The sequence below is a fragment of the Harpegnathos saltator genome, unplaced genomic scaffold (assembly GCF_003227715.2).
Source record: "Harpegnathos saltator strain DR-91 unplaced genomic scaffold, Hsal_v8.6 scaffold71, whole genome shotgun sequence".
NCBI lineage: Eukaryota > Metazoa > Arthropoda > Insecta > Hymenoptera > Formicidae > Harpegnathos > Harpegnathos saltator.
The window spans coordinates 998,748-1,024,828 of NW_020230549.1; the positions used below are offsets into that span (position 1 = coordinate 998,748).

General features: G+C 52.9%; 1 protein-coding gene across 6 annotated transcripts in view; it reads left to right on the top strand.

Annotated features, from left to right (window-relative positions):
• Kdm3 (Lysine demethylase 3) overlaps nt 1-26,081 on the top strand; it is a 311,563-nt gene that overhangs the window by 45,560 nt on the left and 239,922 nt on the right. For 5 of the 6 annotated variants that reach the window (XM_025305753.1, XM_025305748.1, XM_025305751.1 and 2 more), the window contains exons 2-6: nt 10,271-10,525; nt 11,609-11,722; nt 22,582-22,776; nt 24,824-24,908; nt 25,327-25,415. In XM_025305753.1, the coding sequence (XP_025161538.1) occupies nt 10,271-10,525; nt 11,609-11,722; nt 22,582-22,776; nt 24,824-24,908; nt 25,327-25,415 (738 nt within the window). The remainder of the gene's footprint in view (nt 1-10,270; nt 10,526-11,608; nt 11,723-22,581; nt 22,777-24,823; nt 24,909-25,326; nt 25,416-26,081) is intronic. The other variant, XM_025305749.1, reaches the window with a different exon arrangement.

Sequence of the window (26,081 nt, forward strand, 5' to 3'; positions counted from 1 at the left end):
GCCGGAGCGGAGAGCGGCCTTTGTTCCCGGCAAAATGACGCGAGATTTTTGTGTAAATAACCCGACGCGTATACCGCGCTGAAAGCATTCTTCTGTTATCGTCGTTTCGACGTGCCGCACTCCCTTGCGTTCCGCTCCGTAAATTATAATCGACGTCGTCGGCCGCGCTATATGCCGGCGGCGCATGTTCGAGCGGCGTGAAATAAATTCTTCGATTAGTAGCGAAACCGTCTATTACCGCGGATAACGACCTGCAATGCCACCGCGGAAGTACGGCCAGCCGCAATATCACGCCGCGAGAAAGAGAGAAAAAGAAAGATCTACGCATCGAGGGAGGATGCGTCGCGAAGCACGACCGACCGACGCGTCGGGCATAATAATAGACTTTGTTTTACATGCACGTGAGCATTGACGCTCGGATTACTGCGCGTCTCTCAATGAAAGTTTACTTCATTTAAAAGCGCTAAGATCAGGGGGTCTTTATTAGCAGGATTTACCGCAACGAGATCGTGAGATCTGCAGAGGCGCTGCAGCGCGCTGTGCAAAAATCCCATCGGACGTGTGTGAAAAACGAAAATTATGAATTCTTTTAATTGGATTTTCCGGATGGTTATCGCACGTTAGACGGCATTTCTCTGACGTTTCCTGCGGCGCGAGCCGAGTTGTCCGAAACGCTCTGAATACCGGAGCGGGATCACCGGGAATTCGCCAAATGCGACGACGTCCGCGATCGCGTTTCGAGAACTCGCACGCACGCACGCACGCACGCACGTCTGCGCGAATGAGTAAATGCGAAACTAATGGCGCGCAGGGATTCGGGACGATAACGGTGGTGCCGGCGTGTTGCTGAATAACTGTCAGTGTCGGCGGCGTGAAATGAAGGAAGAGTCCGCAACGACTCTCCCGTTCGCTCTCTCGCGGTGCGACCGCTGCATCATCTGCGGCGCCGGACGTGTCCGACAAAAAAAAGTTCATTTATCATTTACGAGGGAGGTCGACGAGACGCGCGACGTTGGAGCGAAGGAAATTAAATCATCGGGTGCATGATCGGGGTCCTACTGCGAAATCCCCTCGCTGACGCAGCGGACCGGTACTGTTTGAATTCCGATACTTTGTGTTACACACACACACACACACACACACACACACTCGGCTTCACCGCCTGCGTTTTCCTCCTCATCGCACAGCCTTTTCACCATTTATATTTCCCCGCAATCGCGAGGACGTTTTACATTTTTATGCCGTCGCTCGAATAATTCAAGTATTTTCTTTTTTTACCTTCTCTTCACATCGCGCGACATATTGCGCGATCTCTCATCGCGCGGTGTCGTCGCGAGTCGAAGATCGTTTCTGCTAAAGTTGAGAGGCGATAATTGGCGCATGAAGTGACAATTGCCTCGCACGCTACTATTTAATGGCTCATTTCGTAGCGCGCGTCAACATAGTTGATTCCGCGGCTGTGCAAACAGACGGCTGTGACACGTTCGCACGCGTGCGTTTACGCACGCTCGATACAACGTCTCCGTTATTCCGGGTGACATTCTTCCGCCGAAATCTGAACGCTGAACGCTTCACTCGCGCGCGCTCTGAATGTGTGTTCGCGGAGCGATGCAAATACGTCGTTTCGCACACGTCGGAAAAATTTTCGTTCCACTTGTTGATTGTCGACGTTGACTCGCACTCGAAGCGGGCAGATCCGCGTTGTTCTCCCAGCAGATGAAGATCTATCGCTCGTGTTAATAACCTCGTTACGCGCTTCTGGGGCGCTTTACCTATCCGCCCGTTAATCGAATTATCATCATTACCGGCCGAAGCCGCGCAAACCGACCGAATCGATTGTGGAAAGCCCGGCCGCGAGTAGCTCGCGCGCGCGCGGCTGTGAAAACGCGCGAAATCTCGCGCGCGCGTCGCGCGGAATGCGCGATTTGCATTCGGCGCGACCTTCTCGCCGGCTACGCGCGGCGCGGGGATTTTTATCTCGGTTTATTTACTTACTCATTCACGCGTGAAATTCTGCTGCGCAGCGCCAAGTAGAACGAAAGATGCAAGAGAGCGAGCTGTGCCACTGATTACGGGACTTTTACGAATCATCGTAACGTTAAGTGGCCGGCAAAAATCAGGCAAGAAACAAGCTCTTTCGTGATTAACAGTTTTTCTGCGTAAGGCAGCGCTGACGTGTAACGGCTCGCTGAAAGCTATCGACCGGAGAGGTGGAGAGAGGTCGCGGTCATTCTTTTCCTTTCTGTTCTTTTCGTGAAAAAATACTAAAAGTCACAAAGTTGGTTTCTTCGTCATCGGGACGAACGCGCGCGCGGTCGCTGACTACCGGCGACTGTTCAGAGACTTGTTCAATTGCCTCCAACGGCGATTTCGCGCGAATTCGATTCTCTCCACGGGAGGAGAGTCGCGCAGAGTCGCTCTCGCCCGCGGACGCAATATTCGCAACAACAAGGTAAACAAAGAGACGATCGCGTCGCGCAAATTCCCGCCGACGTTGGCCGGCTCGGCGAGCTCGAAGGCGCGCAGGACAGTTCGGCCTTCTCGCGCGACGTTTCCACTGCGAGCGCGCGTCCCTCTCGGACGGCGCGGCGAAGAGGAAAATGCGTTTCGCTACGTGGCAGGTGCACCGTGTCGAGGATGCGTCGTGACGGGACGCGACTTACGTCATCCGCGTCCCTCGCGGAGATCGCGGCGAGGCGCGCGTTGTCGCGACCGGCCGGACAAGGTCGGCGAATAAAACAGGAAGCCGGTCGTATCGATGTGTGCACGCGCGTGGTGTTTGACAGAATATTGACGTGCCGCTCTTTCTCTCTCTCTCTCTCTCTCTCTCTCCCTGCTGGAATCTGCGCTCGCGAATGCTGCACATCCGGGCACGTTCGCTCGTTCGCTCGTTCGCTCACTCGCTCGCCTCCGCGTCGACAAAGTCGAAACGGAAAAATCGATGTCGCCGCGAACAAGGTTGCACGCGCGCGCGCGCGCGCGTCATCATCATCCCCGTAGCCTAGAAACTCCCCCCGAGGAAGCCGCGGCGGATAGTTAAATCGAGTGAAACGTTCGAGCGGGCTCAGCGGGCAGACAATGCGCGATGGTAGAGTCGAGAGCGTGAGTCCCCTTCTGGAGCGCGCGACTAATGTAACGGTGGAGCTCGGCATTAGAGAAAAATTAATTGCCGGCAAACGATAGCTTCGCTATCGGTGTGTCGTCTGGCGATAACAGCGCACCACGTGGTCGCGAGGGCCTCGATTGACTTTCCAAGTTTGTCCGCGCGACTTGTCGGCAGTCGCGATGACACGACGAATTCATCGAAAATTCATTACGCATTCCGACTAGACGACACCTACGTCACCCATCTTGCGCGTCCTTCTCGCCGATTGAGTCTAAGCAATTCGAGATAAAATCGTCGACGCTTTGCACGAAGCTGACTTCGCGGCCGATAACGCTTGTAATGCCTTCTTGCGAAATGTCGGATTCGCGTTATAATATCACGCGAACGCGACGCGTCCGCGGCAAAAACGCGGTTCCAAAACGCGGCACGCTCGCGGGCGCGTCGTTTGACGGTCGATGACGTTAATTGAGCGGGATTATTAATCCAAAGCTGAAACTGCAGCGGATTAAGTCTGTCATTAATTCCACCGCGAGTGACAGCCGCGGTTCTTAACAGGGATTCTCTTCGTGCTTGACGCGCAGGTGCACAACTCGGTTACACCGAGCGTGGAATAACACGCGGGAGGAGCGGTCTCTCTCGTCGGAGCGATCGACGAGATTCAGAAATCGTGGAAAAGCAAAGACGAGAAAGAAGGAGATCGGACTTCTCGCGAACTCGAGAGAACAATTGGTCTCTCTCTCCTTTGGAAAAATTGCACATTCTACACCTCCTCCGTACTTGTTGCCGAGTGCTCTTGGAGGATTTCATATTGCGGAGCGTGTAATAAAATTCAATAGTCGCCCCCCCCCCCCGCCTGCCCCCCTTTCTCCTCCCCCGTTCGAGTCCCGACGTAATACGGGCAATGATAAACGGTTTTCACCGGCGCGAACGATCGCGTGTGTTCATGTTCCTTCTACTATTACGTTCCTCCGCCCTTGATACCGTTATCCGTTTAATGTGTATTGTATATCGCGCGTGTATCGGATAATTGTAATCGCACCAACCTATTGTTGCGCCGCCGATGTGCAACCCAGACATTACGCCCTGCGTTGCACCTTCCAATCCGCAACATTCAAGCTGCCCCGACAAATTTTCCATCAACACGCGTTCATCATTATTGCCAATGATCATTCTTTACGGCGAAAATAATAACTGTGTCTGTGTTGGTTTAAGAGAAACATTATTGTACATTATTGTACATTATTGTCGTTTTGTTGGGTTGGGATGGGCAGAGTCCCTCTATATGGGAATTGGGAACTTTAGACTATCCTCCAGTTCTCCGTACGCTGCTTCGTTGTTGTTTTTATTAGTACTATTAATATTTTATAATTACGGACCCCGGATAATCACAGTTGACGATTAGCGGAACGAAACCGCCCAGTCTCTAATCTCCGTCTGGAACAGACGCCAGTCTGGTACCACGCTGGGAGCACTCTCCCTCTCTCCCCTCCCCCCCCTCTCTCTCTCTCTCTCTCTCTCTTTTCCTCTCTGGGAGTGGGGGTCAGAAAGGGGTTGGAGGGGCAGAGAAACGTTTGTGGGGGAGGAGGAAGAGGAGTGGAGGATGGCTGGCACCGAGAGGGGGAATCACTCGTCCATGGTCGGGGAAGGTTGTGGTAGGTCGCAACGGCATGATGGCCGACCTGATGGTTGCTGAGGAAACCATCCGGGCGGTGCCTGGCATTCACCAGAGGCGGAGCTTGAAAACCTTGGCAGCCATCATAGTCCTCCACTCCGAGAGGTATCGCCACCTGGCGAACGACCCCTGAAACCAGCATTGATACCGGGTTATCACTGCCACCCTCGGGACTACCTGGGATGCAGATGGGCGAGAGAGATCGTCCTTGTGCTCCGAGGTAGCGCTGGGATTACCCAAACGCGCAGTCCTCCCGAGATAGTCCGTTCGCGAAAGCTGATCCTTCCGTTCGATTCACTTGATCCCGGGAGAAAAGGCACGTTGCTTACCGCGAAAATTGTCTCAATGGGTTGCGCTGACTGTACATTTTCATTTTGCTTGTCCGACGCTTTAAGCTAATCTACAAGGAAGAGAGTTTTTCAAGGTTATCTTAGTTTTGAGAAAAGAAAAGAAAAATTGTCCTCCTTAAGGGGTCACAAGCTGTAACAAATAGGACGTTTTAGTTTTGTATCCCGAGAAGCACAATTATAGGACCCTCGGGGGGTAGGACTTGGATTCCGATTGGAACCTCGAATTGTCGAGTAGTGAATTTCCGATTGCGAGCTTGTCCTTTCGGGAATTTTTTCGAAATCGATCGATCGTCTTCACGATCGACGACAAACGAGAGCACCCATTCAACCGATCATGATATAGGACTTTCGTCCAATGTGGAGTTCGTCCAATTGGAATCAACTTTTCGTCTGCTCGCTCGAGGTGCCGCGGATTGGTCCTTTGGTTGTTTCGGATACCGATAATAGGACAACTGACGTAAAAGCAGGTAACTCCGATTGGGAACCTTTCGGAGAACAGTACACCCCACAACAGACCCCACCCCGGATACCATTTCCCAAATGCGAATCCCGTCGATGGTGTCCTCTGGACAGTAGTCGCTGATGGATCACTCAAACAACGTCGCCAATTTCGCAGCGTCAGTAAAAGAAAGCTGCTTTGCGACTGTAGTAAAATTCGTACATCTGACTGGTGTATGCTCTCGGCTTTAGCCGAGATTCACAGAGAGCGTACGCGCCAATCAGACTCACGAGTTTCCCAACGCGAACTGTTGCAAGGCAAACACATTTCTCCGCTGAACGCAGCCATTGAGAGTCAGTGTCGTGTCGTCAGGTGATGGGCCGATTTTTCAGCCGACTATGCATCCGCATAAAAGCACACAGGCGTATAAATCTGTGCACGAAACACTTTCGCAATACGCGTAAGCGCACAGCGACGCGAGCAGGTACTACGACAGGCCAGAAAGGCGCAGGACAAGACAGAAGCAGACAGGACTGTCGCGCGCGCTCGCGGCATCTTTGTCGCGCCGGTAAGCCGAGGGGGCCGACGGGGGGGGGGGGGCACGGAAATACGGAAGAGAGATTCCGGAAAACGGATTACAATTCCTGACATAGCCCCGCCGATCTCGAATGCCCCGCCGAATTGCGTGCCAGACAGCGGCGGCGCCGCGCCGCGCCGCGCCGCGCCGCGTCGCGCTATTAAAACGCAGACGCGCACGCGAGATTGCGTTATTATTAATCATCCGTATATCGTTTACGCGGCGCGGCTCGGGTCCCTCGGCAATTATTAACGGCCGTTGCGCCCGTAGGTATTTACTTATTAATTAACCGATTAACGTTTCGCAATTATGCGCCGTCACGCTCCGCCAGCGTTCCCGGAAATCGCGCTCGCGCTCGCGCTCGCGCTCGTGCACCTCATCTCGCGTTCCTTGCGCGTTCGATTAATAATGACCGGCTGCGAATTATTATCGATGCGCCGGCGTCGATGCGGCGCGGCGCGGCGCGGCGCGGAGAAATACCCCAAGTGCCATTAATTCGCCGTTGCCGAACGAGGCGAATCAATTTTGCAGGCCGCGGCCGCGCGAATTTGTTTGCCGCGCGCGCTGTGTCCTTCGAGCGCGACGAGAGCCGCTCGCAGAGACTGATGCAATGTTGATACGTGTCGGTGTCGAATCGGCAAATCGCGCCCCGCTGAGTGAACAAATCGGCCGCGCTCGCGGCATATTTTTCGCGACGATTTTCCTTTCAACGCGCGCGCGCGCCTCTCCTTTCGCCTCCTTTCCCGGCGCGGCGCGGCCGAACGATTTTTCGCTCCGACGCTCCGCCTCGTGTTCTCCTGGTCTTTCGCTCTTTTTGCTCTCGTTCGAGGCTCAGCCGAACCGAGAGCTCTCGGACTCGTGCCCGAGACAATGGGATTGAAATGTTTGATTGCACGATCTACGCGCGAATAATTACAACGCGCCACAAATCACGCGGCGTATCGGCCAGACACTCTAATAGGGTTATCCCGCAGTCACGGCGCGACGACTTCTGCGAGCTCGCGCTCCGCTCGTAAATGCTGATTTATCAATTAATCGGCTGACGCGCCGTGACCGTATCGAGTCACGCGCGCGCTCTCCTCGCGATCGTGACGACCCGGAGACCCGCGCAGACGGCGCGAGACGTCAACCTGTGGAACAGAGCAACGTCCGGAAAAGTGCGAAACCACAGTCAATAGTGAGGATTTTCTCTCGGGTCGACTCGGCTGGTGAGTGGAAATATCGCGCGCGCGGCGCGCGTCGCTTCTGTTCATTATCAGACGGACCGAAATAAAAGCCTGTATTCGCGAATTCCAAACTCGCGGAGCTCTCTCGGCTCTCGAACGAAATCCCGATTTGAAATTTTGCCCGGCGCGCGCGCGCGCGCGCGCGCGCGGCTTAACGCCGGGAATGTCCGAAGAAATCCGAAGCTTCGAGACGAGCGACGCTGTGTCATCCGTGCCGGGGGATTTCCTCGAAATTCGGAGAGACGCGCTTCCGCGCAGGAACAGAGACATCGCTGAACACGGAATGACCATCCGCCGTCATTCGATCCGCCGCGCTCTCAACGTCGAATCTGTCGCGCCCGCGCTGACAAAGCCCGTGAGTAAACCGAGCGTGTGCGGATCCTGCTACATCCCGCTTCCGGTCCCTTCGTTATCCCCCGACACAGCCGACACTGCGCTTTCTGCTACAGCTTGGAGGTTATGAATAATACATATTAATTGCGCTATTCTCGTGCGCAGCCCGTCTCTCTCTCTCTCTCTCGCTCGCTCGCTCGCTCGCTCGCTCGCTCTCTCTCTCTCTCTCTCTCTCTCTCTCTCTCTCTCTCTCTCTCTCTCTCTCTCTCTCTCTCTCTCTCTCTCTCTCGCTCTCTCTCTCTCTCTACCTTTCTCGCTCATTCTCCTTTTCGTCGCGCGTGTACAAGCTTGTACACCGAGAGGTTAGTCGAATTTTTCGAAGAGTCAAGAAAACGCATACAGGGATTTTTCTTGGGTGTTTCTTGGGACGTGCAGAGCGCGGCTCGCGTCTCGAGATCGAAAAATTACACTGTAAACTGAAGTGTGTGTTGCAATAACACGCTGGAAGCGTGTTAAAGTATGTCTTCATTTTAGACATGCAAAATCAGCAAATTAAATTAACATATATATGTATGTTAAGAGAACATATTTACGTATGTGTTAAATAAATAAATCGTTTGTACATGTGTCAACGGTTAGATGTATTAAAATAACACACTTTCAGTGTGTTATGAAAGTGTATCAAAATAACACACCTCAAGTGTGTTATGAAGGTGAATTGAGCAACATTGCAGATCCAAGTGTGTTATTTTGAAATGCACAAGCGTGTAAATGAATGAATCTTTTTTTATACATTTTTTCCGTTTTTTTTTTTTTTTAAGTCACGTGTTATTTAACATATTACGTTTAAACGTGTAATAATGAATAACATATAATTAATGATTTAATTTAATTCTGTAATAATATGAAAGCAAGTTATTATTGCATTAACTTGTTCAATAGATACAATACACCTTTTTCGAAGGCGAGTATTCGCCGATTTTGTCGATATGCGTTTTTCTCATATATATCTTTTATTATATATCTTATCTTTTTTAATACACACATATGTATGTGTTCATTTAAACGTGTGTTAACAAAATTAGTGTGTTATCCAATATATCATCCAAGTGCGTTCTCAGCGTATATTTCGATTATCATTCTGTGCACTGAGAAAAATATCCGAAATATCCGATTGTTAATTTTGTTATCCGATCAAATACCCGGTGTATTTAATCGGATATTTGATCGGATAACAAAATTAGCAATCGGATATTTCTTTCCCTGTGTGTCTAAATAACACGCTCTTACGTGTGTCACGGGATTGCCGAGGAAAAGTAACACGTTTCTGTAGTGTGTAACACATGGCTGTGTTATTTAAGCACACACTTTTGTCACAGAAAACCAATTATTTTGACGCACTTGGTGCCTTAACGTGCCAGCCTTAATGTGTCCAAAATAACACACTAACACTCAATTTTAACGCACATGTTCCGATGCCTAGTTCGTCTACAGTGTAGCCGCTTTACATCTCGTGGACCACTTGCGAGCGTTTCGCAAAGCATCGCCATCGTGTTCGCGCGCAACACACTTCCCTTTATCGTCGTAAAGCACCTCGCAACCTTTTACCCTCCACCTTCCCACACAACTCGGTCGATTTCGAGCAAACGGACAGCGCACGACCCGCCGACGACTCATCGGCGCACTAATCGGTCGCGTGGCGTTTTCCGGAGAATCCATCGAGAATCCATCGATAACGCATTAGCGCGCGTGGATATCGCGATAACAGACGCTGATAATTAACCGGATAGCTGTTACGTGGACGGCTGAAAAGGTCCCGTCCTCGCATCGTTCGCGCACGATAACCCCTCATTGTCGGCGGCGGTTTAATCCTTAACTCTCCTCGCGCCCCCCCTCCCCCCCCCCCCCGCCCCCGACCGTCGCCCGTGATTCCGCGGGATAAATAGAACCTGTGCGCGGATTTCATCTCGCGCGCACGGCGCCCGCTGTTTTGAAAACCTCCAATTAGCACCGCGCGAGAGATGCATTATTGCGCGCGTCATTAGCGCGACTCGAACAAACAGATAAAGAACGGCGCGGCGCGCGGCGAATTGTTCCCGCAACGCCGCACCGTTTAATCAGCGGGGGGGAGGGGGGGAATATTCGGCTTTGCGGAATGAAACGTATGTGTCGGGCGAAATCGCACGTTCGATCGCACGATTCGCTCGCTTGTGTGTGTGTGTGTGAGAGAGAGAGAGAGAGACACGTCAGTCGCGCTATAACTTTGGACGAAAGACAGCCGTCTTACGAGAGCTTACTTAATCTCTCAGCCGAGACGAAAATGAAGTCGCAAAGGCCAGTTGAGTTCGCGGAGCGAGAAACCATCCGCGGCATTATCGCGCGCCGATCGAGAGCTGTGACTCTCCCGTCGAAGAGAGCCGCCTCGATCGCGAAGATGATGATCCTTCGTCCTGGCACGATTTGGCTCGGCAGACGCGTTTCGAAGCTGCGCGATCGCGAGCTCCTGTCGATCGACGAGGACACACGCAACTTCAATACATAGGAGCGTTTCCATCGTGTGCTTGCAGATCCTCGTAGAATACGACGACGTGGAGTGGCAAAGGAGGGAGTGGCTGTCGCCGCACAGGGATGCCGTGTTCTCCTTCTTTCTCATCGAACGAGGTCTCTACTGGGCCGAACGACCTGACCCCAGACACGCCAGCAGTCTCATCCCCATCGATCATCACAATCACGCGAACAATAACCACCATCAGCATCGCATTAACGGGAAACCGCTCAGGAGCGCCACGACGGTCGCCGACACCGTCGCTTGGCCGGCTCTCGTAAGTAAAAACAAATCGTAGCAACAAATTGCAGCCACCCCGACGATTCTTTGACGATCACTCGCGCTCGTTTTGCGCCTCGTTATTAACGCACGGCGGTGCGCTGTGTTGTTCTGTTCGCCTTCGAATTTTCATCAGATTCGAGAATCGAATAATTGTCGGGGAGACACGGCGTGCAGGTCTTTTGCACAAATGTTGACCCGTGTTATTTGAGATTGTTGTCTCCTTTCGTTCTCATGCATATGAGAATGTGTGACGAGCAGCAGCTGGAGCGAACGTTTCGCTCGCCGCTGCGTGGAATAATTCCGGGAGCGTTGGGAACGCGTATAGGAAAAGTAGGAGAAGAAGACCCGCTCGCTCGTAATCGCGCGTGTAATATGCGTGAAATTCGTCAACTTTTGTCGCGTGCGATTTCCTTCAAATTATACACACGGTCGGTTGTCACGGTTGTTACAATTTTTCATGCAAATCTTTCATATTTTATGGGCGGCGAAACGACGATGCTCGCGACCCGCTCGAATGTTAATCAGTCCGCGGTTAATTAATGAAATAGCCGATTCCATTCCCGTTGAATAAATTTTACGATCGACACAATTCGACCGGCACAAAACGGCGGGGACCGTAACGTCCCGCTGGTCCGGCGCTTTTTTGCTCGTTAAAATTTTAATACTCCGATTGAGCGAGCTTAATTATTTTGCGTAGATTCAACGGCGCAAAAGTAATTACATTCATATAATATTAAACTTTGCCTCTTCCGTGCGGATTTTTCCGGCGAAATTCTAAAATCAAGAGCTCCGCTGCCGCGGAACGGCAAACACCGCGCGCGCGCGCGCGCGCGCGCCGCGTCGATGTAAGCGACTTTTGTTTTTTCGCCGAATAACAATTAATCCCGCTCGGATGAAGCGACGTCGGGCTACGATTATTTTTCCCCCATTCGTTTTTTCTTTTTCTTTTTTTTTCATTTCCTTGGTTGTTTCTCTTTTTTTTTTCCCCCGTCGGAATCTAATTGACAAGCGCCGCGCGTGGGCGCTGTCGGAATGTCACTTGGCGCGATTATTTCGATCGAGAAACCTTTGTTTCCAGACTTTCTATCCTCTCGTGGCACGCGCCGAGTTGCACGAGGACGCCATGCCGATCGAGTTTATGCAGGACCGCAAGCTGGACTTCGTCGATTACTCGAAGCTGAAACCGTTCACCGTAAGTACCACAAAGTGCCTGCGATCGCCGGGACGCGCGCATAAAACGTCGCACATGACGGCGATTCCGCGGCTTTTTCCCGCAAATCACGGAGCGACGGGGCTTTTTGCACCCGTGTGTCTGACCGCGAGCGATACACTTTCCACGCGAGTAACGGGGCACCGGGCGAATTTAACACGCCGCTCCCCCTCGTCCCCCTTCCCTGTCGCACGTCGTCGAGCTCGGCAAAACGAAACTAACGTCTCCGTTCGGCGAAAGGACTGAATAATCCAACGGCATTCCTTAATCGGTCATTCACCGAGAGAACACTTGCACCTGCTTGCTCTCTCTCTCTCTCTCTTTCTCTCTCTCTCCCCCCCTCTATCTCTTTTTCTGCCACCGTCGCGATGGTGGCGGTGGTGGAATGCGAGGGACGTAAAACGCGCGCGAAATTCGCACGCGCCCGCAAGAAGCGCGGAGACAATTTCCGGCGGTCGGGTCCGAGAGGTACATTGACGCAATTCGTTATCTCGTTTCCTTCCTCATTTCCGCGACGCGCTACGTCCCGCGTGCGTTTCACGCGCGAGATGCGATAGGATCCCGGAGCGATTAAGAGGCTGCGCGCGGAGCGGAGCGGAGCGGCGCGGCGCGGCGCGGCGCGGCGTGGCGCCCGAGCGGAGCGGAGCGCGGGGAGCGGCCACTTCCGTTTTACGACTGGAAACTTACTTCGTTAGGGACGATGGAACTTAGTTAGGGAACAAGTTTCGCAGCCATTGGCGCGTCCCCGACACCCCTCCGGGGCAACGGGCGAGAGAGCGAGAGAGAGAGAGAGAGAGAGCGAGAGAACAGCGCGCGTCACCCCTGCTGTAAGTAATCTTTCACGGGACTCGTTGGCCAACTTCTCTCGCGCGTAAGGTGCTACAACACGCGGAAGACTCGACCGAACTTGCTTCGGCTGGGGGTGAGGAGGGCGGGGCGGAGCGGCCGAACTTTGACTCGAGTTTCTGTTTCACTTTCGCGCCGGTATTACATGGCCGTGAGAATTCGCGGGATAACTTATCAGTCGGCGCGTTGTCGTCGGCCGCCCGTGAATTATCGGGATCATCAGCGCGAGTAACAATTGCACGCGAAGACTCGTCAGACTCGCAGTCGTGTTTTGCCGCGGCTTATTATTCGCGGCGTGTTATCGCGCGAGTTGTCAGCTGCTAAGTCGGCGATATGAATTTCGCCCCTTGTCTCTCGCCTGCGACTTCTTTCCCCCCCTCCCCTCTGCCGCATTCCGTTAGAGTACAATTGATCGGGTGCTCGTTCTATGAAAGGCGCGCGCGTGGGATGGAATCGCTCGAGTCGGGCGCGACGCCTGAGCGCGATTGATCAAGTCCGATATTACCTTCGACCTTTGAGCGACGTCAATTAACCGACTCCTCGCCAGCCGACAGTTTAAGACAGCTGTAATGAATGCTGACGCGCGCGAACGGACACGTCCGCGCGTTCTCGTCAGCGGGGATTCGCGATGAAGAAATGCGAGAGACACGCAACGGGAAAGGATTAATCGATCGACCGCGGAGCCTCTCCCTTCTGGCGAGGGGACCAAGAGAAAGATGATCGTGTGCGTCTCTTTGTGCGTGCGTGCGTGCGTGCGTGCGTGCGTGCGTGCGTGCGTGCGTGCGCACGGAAGTCGCGCCGTACTTGTGTTACACCGGCTGAGGAGGGAAGAGTGCGCGAGGTGGAATTGTTTCCAAGTAATTAAACTACCGGAAAACTTTTACCGTTAAAACTTTTCCCCGCTTCGTCAGCGGCGGCGGCGGCGGCGGCGGCGGGGGGAGGGGGAGGAAGTGGGAGGTGGGCTTGTAAGTCGTTTACGTGCGGCGGAAACTTTCAGACGGCGCGCGGTCAGGTTCAGATGTGTCTCATCTTCCGGCTTCGCTCTCCGAGAGACACTCGATCTCAAACAAGACGAATTATCTTTTTGCGATGCGGCCGCTGCGCGCCGCTCGCTCGCACGTTTGAATATCGCGCTCGAATCTCGAACAGCTCGGCGTTAAACCTCCCTCGGCAAACATTTGACGCGAAGGGCCGGGCGCCGGGAGAGGATCCGCTTGGAGAGGAGGAGGGCTGTTTGAACGGAGGATTAAATAACTTTCCAAATTACCCGGGCCGTTAAAAATTACCGCGACTCTGTTCCGTCTGCCGCTGTTGCGATCCGCCGTAGAACTCGCGCGTCAAGCGGCCCTTTAACTCGACGCTGCAACCGACCCTTCGTGGTCGCGAATGAAGAAGTGCCTCGTGCTTTGCGAAACGTCGACAAACAAAGCGGTTCGCCAAGGCGACTGCGTCTCCTCGAATTCTCTCCACGGTGATAAATCGATTCTCACTTTAACGAGCGATCTCTCCTTCTCTCTCTCTCTCTCTCTCTCGCTCGCTCGCTCGCGCGACCCGCTATAGATCTTCGCTCCTGACCGCGTATCGGCGCGCTCCCCGGGAAAAGGAGAAAGTCGACGGCTAAGTGTGAGAAGGAGAAAAAAGGAGAGAAGAGGGCGAAGAAACGTGGCGCGCGTGGAAGAGGAGGAGGAGGAGGAGGAGGAGGAGGAGGAGGAGGAGGAGGAGGAGGAGGAGGAGGCGGCGGAGAACGAGGGGGACCGAAATCGCTGGAAGTTGCGAGAGCCGCGCGAGTGTGCTGACCCTGAACTATAAATGCAACGGCTTCTTTCTCGCTGCATCGCGCCGCATATACCTTCCTCGCGCTCACGTGCACGCGTGCACTTGCGCGCAACGTTCTCCCGAGACGTCTAGCCGCTCGCTTTGCTCTCCTTGCTCTCGTTGCTCTCGTTGCTCTCGTTGCTGCCGCCATGGGCGCCGTGCACCTCCCTTCGCGTGTTCCCGGCGCTTTCTGCCTTCGGCTCTCGCGAATCTCACTCCGGCTTCTCGAGCCGAGTCTCGGACACACTCGAAGGATCGCGAGTCCTGACGAGCTCTCGCGGCTTTAATCGCGGCTTCGACTGTGCCCGCATCCGGGATCCCGCAATCCTCAAAGTCGTCCTCGTGGTTGCTTTGGCTGACTTTCACAGTCCTTGCGAAACAGCTGTTTCGCAAAAGCGCGGTGATCATGAGACAATGAGATGAGAGAGGCCACTGTGTACCGCTTTCTCTGATCGAGCGAGGGCAGAAACTCTGGTGGAATTTCCACGTGCGTCCTGGAGGAAAATCCTGCCGACGCCGATGGCCGTTGGCAGTCGTTGCCGATGTGCCGGAGGCACACATCGCTGCCGGTTTGGCGAGCCGCGTCGGTAGCGCGCGTGCACACGATCATCGGGGAACGTTGGAGCACTGCCAAGCCGACGAGGCGCCAACATATTCCCGTTCTGTCTAACGGTCTTTGGCCAGGCGCGACGCGGCGGCAGCGCGCTCGCTCCTTGCGGGCAGAGGAAAAAACGCGCGCTGGTCGTTTGGAGCGCGCGAGAATCTCGTTGGAAGTCGCAAAGTCAAACGTTACCCTCCTCCTTATCTCGGGGGAGTAATTTTCATTCACTCGCGCAGAGCGGGCGATCGCCTCAGGCGGCTTAATCGCTTTTGAACTTTGCGCTTGAACTCTGGGAATGATTATGGGAGTATCTTTAAAAATGCGTAGGCGCGCTCCTGAAAGTAATTCCGCTCCGCGAGTCCAGATTGAATTTCAGATTCCCCGCGGGGACTCGCGATAAGATTTCGATTGTCTCTCGTCAGGGATCAAGCCCGATTGTAAGAGTTATCACAAAGAATCACGGAGGAATGCTCCTGGCATTTGAATAATTCGGGGGCTAATTAGCGAGACGATATCAGCGGCAGTTATAGCGCGATAAGTTATCCCCGTTCCCCGTCGGAATTTCCCCCGAAGGGGAAGATATCGGCTATAAACTCGCCGGGAGGAATTCGTTGTTGAAATAATGCCAAGGGATACCTCGCACGGCGCGGCGCGGCGCGGCGCGGCGCGACGCTCCGCGAGGGCCCGATTCCGCCGTCTCCGAGGGCTAATTTTCCCTCGCAAAGCGAACTCGCCCGCCCGTGCAGTTTCTAGTTACGAAGCGGCCGCGATTGCAAATGGCCTCGCGACCTCGCCGCGCGCGCGCGCGCGCGCCTGTATCGGCCATCGGCAGGATTTTAACGCGAGTTCAAGTGTCGCGCCGATTAGACCGCGCCACGCCTTACGCGCGTCTTTACGCTTTGCGCTTTCAAATAAATACTGCTCGTCCCGAGCATCCCGACTAGAAATTTTGATCAGGTTCATGTGACATTGCTAAGAATAGGGTGAATGAGAAAGGTAATCTTAAGTAAGTCAGTCCTTATAATGTCCTAACGACAAATGAATAAGGAAGATTTTTAATTTTATAAGGTTATTATAATTGGGTCCACATTAGGACCTTAATGTATGATATAATATGGTTCAGTTAATCAGGTCCTTGTCGGGATCTTATTCATTGTACCTAATATGATTTGCATCATCAAGTTTTAACGAAACAATTTTTGGATGTCATTTCCAAATATAAAGATGTTTGCATTGAAGGAACACTTCGGATCGCTTGAATATATTTGTATAATGCTATAGAAACTTAGCCCTTTTTTAGCAATCGATAAATAGTTGTAAAATTAACGTGACACGCAACTTTTCTCTTTAACACTACTTTATGTTTCGTCGCCTTGTGATACTTTATGATCTTATGACATTCATTTTATGTTTCCTTTCCGAAATATTTTACAAGTATGCTCAAGCGATCTAAAATATTATTTCATGCAAATATCTTTTTATTCGGAAATGACATGAAAGAATTCCCAGCGTGTCATTTCTTATTTCTAATGTCATCATCCAATATAGCCGTGGCGAGTAATCAGGAGCCATAATTTGAAAAAAAAGAAACGTAACAAGGATTCCATAAGGTAACTCAATAAGGACCTCAATAAGGACTATGAATCCTTACTAAGGTCCTGATATCCACGCTGCGTCCACATGACTCACTAGGACCCGATAGTATTACCTTATTAGGACCTGATGTCCAAATGAGGTTAACCTCATTCAGGACCATGGGATAAATTTCTATTCGGGATTAATTAATTTATATGCCGACGAACCAAACTTGTCAGCTTGCATTTATTCTGCGCTTCCTCAGAACTGTCACCGGATGAGACACCTCGGTATCGTTTCTCTCGCGAGATATCGCGATTAAATCGAAACCTCTCGATAAATTCGGGAAATGTCACGCGATTGAAAACCCGAGGATGTTCAGCTTTCCAGCGAAATCAAGTTTGCCTAATGCGTATATTTTTTTAATTCAATAACTCCTTTCCCCGACGAGAGGTTACACCCGGTCGCGTTAATTGGGGCGTTCACCTTAGGCGGGCTGCGTACATCGGAGAAACGAGTCTCGATGTTATCGAGAATACACGCGCGCGCGCGAGAAAGAGCGATCTCTAAGAGAGGCACGATCTTTCATCACGCTCGCATCTGCCGCGCGTTTTCGACTTAAGGAGCTTCGCCGCTTCTCGCGACAATCACCTGCCTGTATAGTTATTCCAGGCCGGCGCGGCGGCGGCAGCGGCAGCGGCGACGGCGGTGGTGGCGGCCTCGCGATCGCGATTAATGGCGAGTGCGTTCTTAATTAAGGAACTCCTTAATTAATTAGCTGGCGCGTCGGTAGCTGCTAACGAGGAGCCGCGCCGCGCGATAGAACGATAACGGTCGACAACGGCGCTGCGTGGACCGCGATTTTCCGACCGATAATTTTCGCCGGCGGCGGAGGACGATCGCTCGGCGAGAGGAAGACGTGCTGGTGCGAGCAATAACGGAGTGCCGCGGAGAGAGAGAGAGAGAGAGAGAGAGAGAGAGAGAGAGAGCGAGCACGCGCGTCGACGTTATAATCCCCGGTAACCTTAATTCTATTGAAACGACGGCTCGCGGATACATGCCGCGACGGACGGATTCCGACGTTTGCGCGCAAGAATAACCGAGCAGTCACGCGCGAATTGTAATCGAAGTCGCCGCGAGCGGCGAGGACAGATCGACGAGCGACGGAGGATCGACGAGCCAGGTCGATCCGCGGATGAGATAGATACCGCGGCTGGAAATTCCATCGCGGTCCGTGAGATTAAAATCGCGGGGAAATATCGGGGATCGGGACGGGATTTAGGGAGGGACGCTCGTTGAAAGAGAAACCCCCTCGGAAACAGCCGCGCCGCCCGCTTGGCCGCGACGCGGCCTCGTATAATCCACATAAATAAGGAACGAGCGGTCCCGAATCGAATTATCGCGCGTACGAATAATTCAGCGATGTCGGATAATCTCATCGACCCCGGCAGCAGCCGCCCCCCCCCCCCCCCTCTGTCCTCTCGACCCGACCGCCTCGCCGCCGCTCGGTTTCGCGTTATAATTGGTGTGCTTCCAGACACGGGATCGAGCCGCTGCTAGATTCGGCCATCGACATGACCGATAACTTTGACATGAACGATCGACCGCTGGGGAACATCGTAGCTGCGTGAGGGCCGCATCTCCGCCGCATCGGGCGCCGTGTGTCGTTGCGCAAAATGTCGATTACGTTTGCGTGTCCATTATTTTTGCGTGTGCGCGAACGCGCGATGACTTTGCAATAGCTGCGAATTATACCAAGCACGTCGGTCGGTTACTTACTATTTGTGCAGCACTTTCGTTTATGATGAACGACGGAATCGCGCGAGATAGGGAGGAGAGGGGGCAGAGGGAGAGAGAGGAGATGAAGTTATTTGCGCATACAAAGAGAGAGAGAGAGAGAGAGAGAGACGCAGACACGCGCACATACTTGCGCGCACAGCTGCGAGACAGCCAGACGCGTCGCGCGCGCGCGCGCGCGACGAGATAATTTAGATGATAATTTAAAGACGGAGAGCGCTGTGCACATTTACGTGGACCCGTTGCGCGACACACATTCGCGAGAGCTCTCTTATCCGAATGACATCCCGCTCGCGGCGCGGCGCGCCGTGACATTTGCGAATGTATGATTGTCGCTCGACGAAAGCGCTCTTTAATCGATATTATTTCCGTCAATGTTTCACACGCGTCTTGTTTTCTGCCGCGCGCGACGAGAAAGACGGCGACATTTTCAGTGGGAGGGAGGGAGGGAGAGGGAGCGGAAGCAGCCGATAATTTCTCGCGGAGGCGGGATATAAAAGAAAGCCGTCTGTTCCGATACCATCTCGCGATCTCTCGGTATTAAGACACGGTAGAATCGATGCGAGCAGAAAAAGACACTTCGCTCGTCGACGATTAATCTCGTGGAAGAAGAGATGCGCGCGTGACATATAAAATCGACGTGTATGTGTGTGTGGTTCGAATTAGAACATGCCGAGTGTCGGGGCGAAACTTAGTCTGAGAGCTCTCGCGATATTAGCCTCGGAGTTAATAATGCTCTCGGTCTCGGAAGGTAATTATTATTTGCGTAATTACGAAATTCTCCCTTCGATCGCACTTCCTTCGCCTTTCGACTTGCCGAGCACGTTCGTCTCGTTGGATTCATTCAGGTGTAATGGGGTGCTCCAGGAATAACCGCAGAGACAGAGGGAGAGAGAAAGAGAGAGAGGAGGGAGGAAAAAGAGAGAAGTTGGGAAAATATATAGACCGTAGCGAGAGCGTAAGATAATAGTGGCCGAAGGAAAAGTTAAACTTGCGCCATTAAATCTGGTCGAGTCGTAATGCCGCCTATCGGCGAGGTCGCGGCCATTCGCATCTACACACTTTTCCGCGGACCGGAGAGGACTCTCTCTCTCCCTCTCTCTCTCTCTCTCTCTCTCTTTCTCGTTCTCTTCCGCGACCGAGGCTTGCAAGTCGCCGATCGAATCGATGTCGACGATGATTTTTCGGACTTCGCGAAAAGTGGATACCTTTGTTGACATCGACTGCATTGCAAAGATGACTGATTGCCGATCCAACCTCGCATTCGAGTCGATACATGCACGTATAAATTCGACTTGAGCATAATACAGACTGAGCAACGACTAAATTGTCAACATCCCAGATATCGCGGTGAAACGCCGGCAATAACCGGTCGATCTCTACATAATCCCGAGCGGATTCTCCGGCGACCTGCGTCTCGATAATCGAGTCGTGAATTAAAATCCCGCCGAGGCGAAATCGAGCTGAAATTACACGGACGGGCAAAGGGGGACCCCGCTCAGCGGACGAAAAGAAGAAGAACGTACAGTCCCTCTCCGTCTTGGGAATCCCGCACGAGAGAGAGAGAGAGAGAGGGGGGGGGAGGGAAGAGGGGACGCGCCGTGAGTCGCGCTCACGAGCGAATCGTGCGGACATTAAGTGCTCTCGACGCTTCGGTAATAACGTTCTAATTGCCGTTGTATTACTGCCATTAACGCGCCTCGAGCCGTCACGCTGTGCGCAACGATTGCGTAACGCGTGTCTCACGTAACGTAACGTAGCGGTGACGTAACGCGAGCGAGCGAGCGAGCGAGCGAGCGAGCGCGTGGGCAATGTGCTCGCTCGAGCGAGGAAAAAAGGCGAGACTCGTCGTTATCGCTGATACAAAATGTATGCTGTCGGCGCAAATGATGTGAACGGCTCGTCTGGTCGGCCGTTTTAATTAGTCGCGTTTCACCAATGTCTTGCGGAGACGGTTGACGCTTTTTTCAATGCCGCGCTCTCGGCGACGTCTTCATCGCGCTCGTCGCAGGCCCGATATGCGCGTACACAATAAAGCAAGTGTAAATAAAATATGTCGATGCGATTTCGTGCCGGCTGCAATTGCTCGATCGGCAATTGCTGTCCTCTCCCCTCCCCCTCTCTTTCTCTCTCTCTCTCGAGAGAGAGAGAGAATAATACATTCCAATATCGGATCGAAGAAGCGAACGCGATGACGCGCTTATCTGAGCCTCGGCTGGACGGATTTTATACTTGAAGTCTTTAACCGGAGTACAGTCAGCCGTTACACTGTAAACTAAAGTGTGTTACAATAATATGCTCGTTAAAGCGTGTTAAAGTATGTCTCCATTTTAGACATACAAAATCAGCAAATTAAATTAACACATATATGAATGTTAGAAGAACATATTTATGTATGTGTTAAATATAATCGTTTGTATGTGTGTTAATGGTTAGGTGTGTTAAAATAACACACTTTCGGTATGTTATGAAATATTGTTATATCAAAATTACACACCTCAAGTGTGTTGTGAAGGTGAATTGAGCAACATTGCAACTCCAAGTGTGTTATTTTGAAATGCGCACAATCGTGTAAATGAATGAATCTTTTTTTACACATTTCTTCCGTTTCAAGTCACGCGTTATTTAACATATTACGTTTAAACGTATAACAATGAATAACATACAATTAATGATGATTTAGTCTGCAGTAATATGAAAGCAAGTTATTATCGCATCAATTTGTTCAATAGACAGACAATACTTTTTTTGAAGGCGAGTAATCGCCGATTTTGTCGATTCGTGTTGTTCCCACATGTATTTTTTTTAATACGCTAATATGTGTGTTCATTTAAACGAAATTAGTGTGTTATCATGAACACATTACTAATGTGCCACGTGACTTGGTGTGTTATCCAATATATCATATCATCCAAGTGTGTTCTCAGTGTATTTCGATTATCATTCTGTGTCTAAGGAACACGCTCTTACGTGTGTCACGGGATTGTCGAGGAAAAGTAACACGTTTCTGTAGTGTGTAACACATGGCTGTGTTATTAAAACACACACTTTTGTCACAGAGAACCAATTATTTTGACGCACTTGGTGCCTTGACGTGCCAGCCTTAATGTGTCAAAAATAACACACTAACGCTCAATTTTAACGCACATGATCCGACGCCTAGTTTCACAGTGTATTCTCCCGCGACACGTTATAGTATCGCGTTAACGCGCGTCAGTTAAAAACGGAGTATCTCGAACGGGATGGAGCACACGAGATGGAGTGCGGGATTCCCAAGACGGAGAGGGACTGTACGTTCTTCTTCTTTTCGTCCGCTGAGCGATCCCCCTTTGCCCGTCCGTGTAATTTCAGCTCGATTTCTCCTCGGTCTCTTTTTGTTTAGCGTGTAACAACGCGTTAACAACGTGATACGTCGTCGCCGATGACGAAAGCGCCGGGCCCGGCCGCGGCGCGGCGCGGCGCGGCGCGCCGGTACGTCCGTGAATTGACCAGACCGACTTTGACCATTTTCGCACGTCACACCGTATGCCGATTTAACGATGTCCCGAGATATCCGCTTAACGGGCCGTCGCTCTGACGTTATTATCGTCCGTTATGAGACGCGGCGAAGCAACGCCGACGGAATCGCAAACGGCTCGTCGGCGAAGCCGCCGCGCGTCCCTGCACTTCCACGGGAGGTGGTGGTGGCCTGAGGCGGAACACGGGCGGAAATAAGTCGAGGCGATTTAGCGGGAAGATCGATGCTCGCCGACCCAGTTATGCGAATTGAACCGAGCCGCGGCGGGCTGAGCGATATCTCGCCCGCGTGCGTTCCACGGCAACTCCGGCTCCGCGGCGAATTTATTCGGGACGCCTTGAGGATCCGGATGAGCGGAGGACTCGATCTCGGCTCGAGCTTCCATTAGACTCAGAAACGACGGAATTAGCAGCTCCGTGTAGAGCGAGCGAATCGACGAACAAAAATCTCGCGCTCTCTCGGCCGCGCCGAGCTCGCTTTTGTCACCCCCTTTGTTACCCCCGCGATCAAATTGCGCGAATTTCTTTCGCGCCCTCCCCCTCCCTCCCCTTCCCCCTTCGAAATCGCACCCAGACACAGTTTTCCTCCGGGGGCAAGACCGGGGGGGAGGAGGACCGGAGTAAGTCCGGCCTTCTTAATCAAGTTCCACGGACGAAGCTTCACCTCCGACCTTTTTGCTCGTCTTTGCAGCAGGACTGGGAGCTGACTAAGGGCGCGATGCCCTGGGGAAACGCCGTGAGGAGATGGGCCGAGATGCAGGACGGCCAGAGAATCCTGCTGACTACGCCCAGCGTCCTGGTCGGTTTCAGGGTCGAAGTTTATCGGGCGGAAGGCACCACGCAATGGTACACAGCCGTGATCGTCGGTTACAACGAGTCCACCAAGGTAAGACCGGCTGGACGACAATAAATATCGCGCGATCAAGGTCCGGCGGGGGAGGGGCGGGCACTATCCATCCGATCGCTCGTGTCCGGTCTGAAATTCATTCGGCTCCTGAAATCTCCGGCGCGAGAGCGATACTCGGCGATATCCGCGCTCCGAACGAAACGCGCCGAGCGCGCGTCTCTATTTTTAACGGCTTCGTCCCCGTCGGCGAATCGATGCCCCGACAGAGGCGAAGTGTAAAAGAGAGGGAGAGATTAAATTTTATTCGATATTGTGTTCTATACTTGTGCGGCGCTTAAAGCGAGCTTCATTAATTCACGGATCAATCCATTAGCAGCGGCACCGGGGGGGAGGGTTGGCGGTGCGGGCGGCGGGACAGACCTGAGAAAGAAAGAGTTCCAATTTTAGTCGGCAACGCCGCAATTAGATCTCGCGCTTATCGAATGTCAAGTAATCGTTTATCGTCTGCCGCGTCTGCGGCTGCTGGGGACTTGAGTCAAGCGTAGCGCGAAATCTCCCCCGGCGACGGCGGCGGCGGATCTTCCTCGACGTCGAGAGCGACGCATTTTTCCGCCGCGAGGCGGAACACACCGGGCGCGGCGGCCGGATGTGCGAAGCCGCGCTGATTCGCGTCGCGACGCGCCCAAGAGAGACATAACGGCCGAGCCAATGCCTTGCCATTCCGCCTCCCTCGCGACATTCGCCCGCCGTTTTTGCCGTTAAACATCTTAAGACGGGCGAACGAGCGACAGACCTCGCGTCGCCGCGCTGCGCCGCGCCGCGACGGTAATCCTCCCGCTCGTCTCGCCTCGCTCGGCGAAAGCTCCCGATAATTTATCCTGGCACTGCGACGCGGCACTCCTATTGGAAAACTAAATCCTTGGAATAGTCGGCGACGAGGAAACGTTCCGGGAAAGGTGTAGGGATCGAAGGGCGCAGGAACATAAAATATCGCTGGGTCGTCGCGGCAAGCTTTTGTCGCGAGCGCTCGCTTCCTTCCTGTCTCTCTCTCTCTCTCTCTCTCTCTCTCTCTCTCTCTCTCTCTCTGTTTTTCAATTTTTTATCCCCAGTGTGTGCGCTCGTCGCGAATATTCCTCGGGAGTGCCGAGGAAATCGAATCGCTTGAAGTTTACTCGAATACTCCTCGCTGTCGTCGTAGCGTCCGTCTGGTTGCGAACAAAGGCTCTAATGAAATACTCCGCAGAAGAGACGACGAGGAGCCGCGAAAATGTACGAGAGACAAAAACGCGCATTATCATCCATTAGGCGGAGCATTGATGAATTAGTAGTACGAGTGCGAGATCGCGCGGTTCCATTTCGTCGGGCGTGTATCAAACGAAAACGCCCGCGTCGCCCACGACATCGGGGGGCGGGGGGGAGGGGGCGTTCCTTCTCCTCGGCGTCGTCGCGTGGTCGAGGACAAAAATGCGAGAGAGGAGAAGAAGCGCGGTGGGGGGGGGGGGGGGGGGGCAAATGAAGAGACGTCCTTTTTCCGGCGAGCGAAAGCAATTTTCGCCGGAAATCGACGTCGCGCGCACAAAATGGACCGCGTCGTCGCGCGAGCGAGCGTGTATTTCGCAACAGCCAGACGACTCTGTCTCGCCGCCGATCAGTTAAGCGCATTGACAAGGGGAGGCGTCGATCGTGACGGGTCTTAACGAGCGGCCAGACCGTCGTCGATCGAGATCGATCTCTGACCCGCAAATTGGCGGACGTGCGAGGCTCCGTTCGCGCTTTGGGTAATCGTGAAATTTCTCGGAAGAATCGAAGTCGATTGCGAATGCAGAGGCGGTGCGGCGCGAGTACAATCGCATGAGTCTGAGAGACGTCGAAGGATACCGACGGGAAAACGGGAGAGAAAGGGAAAAGAGTATGCAGGCGGGTAATCGCGGATCTCGAAGTGCTCGTCCCCGCCGGGGGGAGGGCGGGGGGGCTTGCTTCGGTTTTTAACGGGAGCGAGAGGCCGATTGATAGATCGCTAGATAGACTCGCCGGCGACTCGTAGGAATTACTTAATGACACTTTCTTGCCTTTGATGTGCTTCCAGGACTTGACTGTCACCGACGACACCGTCCTCGAAGATCACAACGAGGATCCCACCTTAGTACAAATGCGGCTTATCGGCGATGGAGGTAAGCCGACGGCGCTGTTGTACACAGCTTGCACGCTATTGATTTATTTACTTCGGGAATCATTCGTTGGTACGTGTAATGTATAATTTAATAAGCCGGCTCTTTCATCGGTTCAATTCAATTCAATATGGCCGGATTGAAAGTAGAGAATTCCGAAAAGCGATAGAAAAAGCGCTCGCTCGACTGATCCACATCCCGCGATATTAAATTCCCGCGGTTTAAAGGCCCTCGTATATGTATCAAGACATTAATCAAGAGCGATTCGGCGGTGCGGAGTTTGAAATTTAACATCAATGTAATCATCGCGCGCTCTCCCCCCGAAAAATATCGACGCGCACTCGATCGTTCTCTCAACACGCGCACCGAACAATTTCGAAACGTGTTGACAGCGTTTTCGCTTTTTTTCTCGCTCACGCAGTCGTCGAGAGCATCATGAGGGGCGAGGTCGTCGGCATGACACCGAGGAGGTCGAGGTCATCGACTGCTCTGACGCACGCGCTGGTTGTGGTGAGTGAAATCCAATTTCGTTCTATTATTAAACGGCCTGCATAGTTTACGATAACAAATATCGTAAATACGAGGCGTATCGACGCGCTCTTTGCATTCCGCATAATGCGCTACGCGCCGCGATATGCAGATGTGCATGCGTGATTCAGTCGCGCGCGTAAATAAATTTAATTAATCGTTATCCGGACAACCCACTTTCCGCGTTATATCCAATTGTTCAAACAACGTCCCTGCCCGCTGGAAAACGCACCGCGGCTACGTCGAATTTTGGCTTTCCGCTCAAACCGTCAAGCTTGTGTGCAAACACCATTGTCCTTTTGCTTCCCCCCCCCCCCTCTCTCTCTCTCTCTCTCTCTCTCTCTCTCTCTCTCTCTCTCCCCCTTTTATTCTTCTTTCCGAAATTAATTCCCCGCAGCTCGCGTCGTTATCGATTCGCTCCGACGAGAAAGCGCCGAATCGGCGAACGCCGCTAAGATCGGCGATATCGCGATCGAATCGCGCGCATCGAGGCGCGATAATCTCGCGTCGAGGTCGAACCTCCTCCTCACCGCGTGATAACGCGCGATCGCCGCGCGTGGCAGAGTGATCGCGATGAAAATCGCGAGCCGTTTCAAGAGGCAGCCGCGCGTTCTCGCAACCGCGTGCTTGCTCGCTTCCCTCGCAACA